At 38.4% G+C, this 5,285-nt stretch overlaps 1 protein-coding gene across 1 annotated transcript in view; it reads right to left on the minus strand.

Annotated features, from left to right (window-relative positions):
* CLUL1 (clusterin like 1) overlaps positions 1–4,495 on the minus strand; it is a 12,948-nt gene extending 8,453 nt beyond the window's left edge. Inside the window, exons 1-3 of the mRNA XM_029913470.1 lie at positions 4,393–4,495; positions 2,972–3,120; positions 22–189 (exon numbers count right to left, since the gene is read on the minus strand). Of these exons, the coding sequence (XP_029769330.1) occupies positions 22–189; positions 2,972–3,120; positions 4,393–4,495 (420 nt within the window). The remainder of the gene's footprint in view (positions 1–21; positions 190–2,971; positions 3,121–4,392) is intronic.
* Positions 4,496–5,285: the final 790 nt, after the last annotated feature.

A 5,285-nucleotide genomic window follows, 5' to 3' on the forward strand; every position in this document is an offset into this window, starting at 1 on the left:
GGAGGCTGACTTCCTTCTTACCTTACTTGTAAATGTTGACAGACCTTGCTGGCAGGTTGTATAAAATCTCATGCAGTTACTTTCTAAACAAGTTTTACATTCATCCCAGAGATTTCTCAGAGACGCCTGACATTGTCTTTCTTCTTCCTCTAATTGTTCTTTCACTTCGTCCATAAGCCTCAGAGCTTCCTAATTGAGAAAAAGGTTCACAATTTGTTCACTTAATTAATTCCAGTTTTCACATTAGTGAAACACTCATCCCAGCCCACCAGTAATTAAGTTCTCTGTAGTTATTTGTGGTTTATCCTTCGTCCCTAACAAAGGGCCAGATAGCCCCTCTGCCTGAATTGCATGTGGAGGAGGCTGGAAATTCTGTAAAGTTCCCCTTACGACAGTTTCCCTGATGTCTTTCCCTTAGCGGACATAGCCCACGAAACCCGGTAGATCTCTGAGATCCATTTCTATCTCAGAGGGTGTGCTGAGGCCAAGGCTATGGAGAGGCCCGAGTTCAGCCCCTCATGCCTATAACCTCAATTTTTTATTTTCCCATACAGTATTCCAGAACACTCTCCCATTTAGCTAATATTCCCTTTTGTTCCATTTGTTAATACTGCATTCCTTTAGCCCAAATATTTCAGTGATCTAAGCTCCTGCTGTCTATAAACTCCTTCTTTACAAAGAAATATGGAGAAGTATTGAATTTCCCCTCTATTGGCTTTTATTGATTAAAAGCCTGGAGTGAGAGCATTTCTTCCCCTTCTATTTGCCAGATGTTAGGAGCTCTTTCTGCACTGCACAGATGCATGGTACTTTCTACAGGGTTTGTTCTAATTTATGCTTCATTTTACATGTGTTAGAGCACAAAGCCAAGCACTGATTAGGATAAGCACTTCAAAATGAAGCTGGCACTGGAACAGAAGGGAAAGCTCTCAGCACCAGACAGGGGTTAGAGGTGGGTGGCCTCTCTCTGCCAGTGCAGTGCACTTCTTAATACTTTAAATTTCCAAACAAAATTCCAGGTTCTTCGGAAGTACACATGCTCCCCTTAACTTATTTATTAGCCAGGCTTGTTCCTTTCTGGATTCTGGCAGCAGGAGGCAGTTGGCTCATTACAATGGGGACAAGGTCCTTGAAAAAGAACTTGTATACACTGTAAGAGCATACTTGGTGCAGGGAGGGGGGGTTAACAGCTCTTGTATTTGTGTTATTTGTTTTATGTGTCCTCATTTGTGCAATATTTTAATGTAGTCTTGGTTGGTGGGGAAGGATTGCTTTGTAAATAAATCATGATCCTCAGAATAAACAGTACATTGAATACTTCATGCAGCACAACACACAGTCAGGTCATTCTCTCTGCAATTGTATTTTTTCAGTTCCACCAACAGAGTCTAATGGCTGCATTTACTGCAGGACTCGCATTTCCCACAGCTACTTGAGAGACAGCCTGGATATGCACAGTCAGCTCTGAGAAGAGATAACATTGTAAAGCAATGGCTCCCTTAGAGACTACATCCTTTTAGATTGTAAATTCATGATGCCCCACTTCCAATTCAGAACTCCTTATCTATGGGTTTATAAATCTATGGAGGGAGTCCACGTTAATGTAATTATGCCTTGTATAACGACTTGCCTATTTAACCTTTTTTGTTGTTGCTGAACTGCCCTTTTTCTAACTTCTCTTTCTTATATATAAGAAATGTTTTGTACCATGAAAGCTCTATTAATCCTTATATATTTTCATTACTCTTGAATGTGACATGAATGAAGTAATGCTTATGGACTTCGAGTGCAAACGATGCTCATCCAGTTTGGGTCTTTGAATTGTCAGGTTTGAGCTAAGGAATCCTAAACTATATAACGGTTTGGATTTTCTCAGCTTGAGTATCTGAGCAAGCCAGTCACTGCTAGCAGACGGAAGTCATAGACAAATTAGGGACATAACTAAAGCTGATCAAATACTGCAAACCTAGTGCCAGCTTTGGCTCAGGAGTGTTGTGCCATATTTCATTTACCCTTTACAACCATTCACATGAATGGTGTTGTATTTGCACAGTTTTTTTGGCATAATTGTTCTCCTTATGAATGCACGTAAATCAGGGTATTGGTACATGAACAAGAATACTTGTTATGTCATTTGTTGGTCTCTTTTTTAAAATGTTTCAATCCCCAAATCAGTGAGCAAAATGTAGTATTATGTGACGCGGATGACAAATCCCATACTATGAGTCAAAGGGAAAGTTCACAGATAGCTTATTTATAATGAATAATGCCACAAAACTTGAAAGATGTTATAATTGTCCAACAGATATTTGCGCAATATTATCATTTACTATTTATATTGCTCTAGCACCCAGAGGGCCCCATTACAATTGGATCCCCGTTTTGCAAACATACATATGGGAAGACCTAGTCTTCTTCCCTAAGAAATTGGCAAATATGAGAGTTAGTATTCTAAATAATATTGAAATGTAATTGTATAGGGCCAGAGCGTGGCTCATCTTGTGTTCCAGTACCAGGGAGTAAGGGGACGTAAGGCACCCGTTGCACTGGTGTGCCATACTGCTGCTTCTAGTGCTCTGGGAGCAGTAGGCTATGCAGAGCCGCTATGACCTGATCCCCCCATGCAAATGGGTGGGAAGTGGTGGAAGGGGGCAGAAATGAGCAGAGCCTTGACTCCACTCCATCTCCCGCAAGGTGCTCAGTGGCGTAGTTGTGTTGCCATGTCGGGAGGCATACACTGCACCAGGCATTCAGTTTACCTCCTTCCCGGAGGCATGGAGAAACCAGGAGGGAGATTATGACTTCCTGAATCACAGATTTTTCTCAATGGGGAGCATAAAACTGTGCCCCTCTTACTACGGGCTGTATCACAAAGTGATGACCTAGCCCATAATGTCTCTGATTGGGACAAGTAACAATATAAAAATGATCATATATAATTCCTTAGATTTTAATTACCATTTACAGTTACCTGCTTTTCTCCACTGCTCTTCTTCAAGGTTTTCATCAGATGTACATGTTTATCTTCATTTCTTTCCATCATAACTTTCATCTGCTTAATGCCTACCAGAGCTTTCTTTACCTCTTCGTCTACATATTTCTCACCAACTTCAGATAAAACTAAAAAAACAGACCAAATTTTAAAACGAACCAGATTTTAAAATGGGGCCTAATTGCAGTATTGCCGTAATGCACTTGATAACCAGGGATAATTAAATGGCTCTACATTTCTAAGCAGACAAAAGACTATATCCTTAGCTGGTGCAAGCTGAAGTTAGTGGAGCTAAGATGACTTACACCAGCTGAGGATTTGGCCCAAAGCCTTCTGTTGATCAGATATATGCTCCTATTGTAGCTTAATTTGATCTAGTTCAGGTTAATCCTCAGCCACCTGTTTCTACTTAGCTGACATATTTATTTTTAATCCTAACTACTTCTCTTAACTTTTTTTTTTAAATATAGTTTAGAAGAATCTTAATTCAATTCCCATAAGAATATAGGGCTTTATCACGCTCCTGCTGAACGTCAATGGCAAAATGAACATTGACTTCAGTGGCAACTCAGTTTGGCCCATGTTTTAAAAACAAAAATCATGCTATCATGCTTGAGACATAATCTGCATTTGTTCCCTGTACAGAAATCCCATCGACATCAATGGGAACTACAGAAAACAAGTGAAGTATATGTCGCATATGAAATTATAAAATGCACTTTCATACATTATTCTTTTCTCTTTTCATATCTTTCTTTCCCCTCACTTTTTGTCTGATATATGTATATTTCTTTGCCCCAGTCTGGTTTATATGTTCATAATTGGTCCTTTTTGTAGTAAGCGGCAAAATAAAAACACTTCCAAAATGCACTATAGATGCTTTTAAACCAAAGGTATTTTTATCATTTTAATAACTTTTAACAGCAAAGGGGTCCAACATATTGTTCTGGAAAACTTGCAAAATTTCATTTAAACAAATTAAATTAAATAATCCAAACCCTGTTGAATACAATTTAGTTTTCAGCTTTTACTCCAGTAATTTAAGAAAGACACTATTTTAAAAAATTATACCTGGAAAATAAGAAATAAAAAGGAAAAATGAGCTACCTTCAGTGATCCCTTGTATAAATAGTTTCAATTTTTATGGACCCCCTTAAAATAGGAATTTATAATGAATATGCTTTGTGGGTGCTTTATTTCAAGCATCACTAGAAACCACCAATGTCACACATCTTAAGGCCCCACACTTGCAATTGGATCTGCATGGGCAGACTTCTGTGCAGAACCCTATTGACTTCAGTGGGACTCCGTGTGGGAGCAAAGGCCCTCCCATGCAGATCTCATTGCAGAAATGGGCCCAGGAGCTTTCAATCCATACTTAATAGTAAAAGCATACATACTTTTCAGGTGTTCCCATGGATTGATTTCCTCCTCCTTTATAGGTGGACACTGATGGCCCCTCAGCCATAACAGGTATATCAGAAATAGCCAACGCAACTTCATGTTCTCTCTGAATAAGGAGTAGAATAATTAATAGAAGTTAAATGTAAAACATTAGAGACCCATCATGCAAATACTTACTATCAAGTTTAGTGCTTATTACCATGATGAGCAGTTCCATTGGCTTCAGTGGGGCTACTCATATTAGTAAGTGTGCGTCCTAAGATTCTGTAATACAAGTACTGTAATACAGGAGGCTGATCCTGCTCCCACGGAATCTGAAAATTTTGCCATTGAAGTCAATGGGCCCAATTCAGGCAACCCGTTTCTGTCAAATATACCCTTTTTTGTTCCTTGTGCTCCATGAAATTACCTGAATAAACATTCTGAAGCTCCTTTCTGGGACATCTCAAAGACTAGCCCTTTTTCACTCAATACAAATACAGTAGCTGTAGATCTTGTACAGCACCAATACTAGACTTCAAAGGAGTACTCAGACTTATACCTAAATAAAAGCAGCAGCAATATCTGGGAAAATTCTAACACTATTTCCAAACTTATTAAATAATGTTAAAAATGTGATAAAAGCCTGTCTTGAATATTTTTTTTCTCTTTTATATAATACACATCTGAATGTTATGATTAATTAAAACACATTAGTAAGGTTCTCTCTTTCTACAGCAGGCTGGATTCTGATCGCATTTGAAGTAGTGTAAATCCATTGAGTCAAGAGTAAAGTGGTATAACTGAAATCAGAATCAGGTCCCTTGTTTTTTATATTAGTTTATTATAGAGCATAGTAAATTTTATTCAGCTCACTCTTACTTTCTTCCAATTCACAAAAAATCTTAAA

This window comes from Terrapene carolina, unplaced genomic scaffold, assembly GCF_002925995.2.
Source record: "Terrapene carolina triunguis isolate 2854851 unplaced genomic scaffold, T_m_triunguis-2.0 Scaffold58, whole genome shotgun sequence".
In the NCBI taxonomy this organism is placed as follows: domain Eukaryota; kingdom Metazoa; phylum Chordata; order Testudines; family Emydidae; genus Terrapene; species Terrapene triunguis.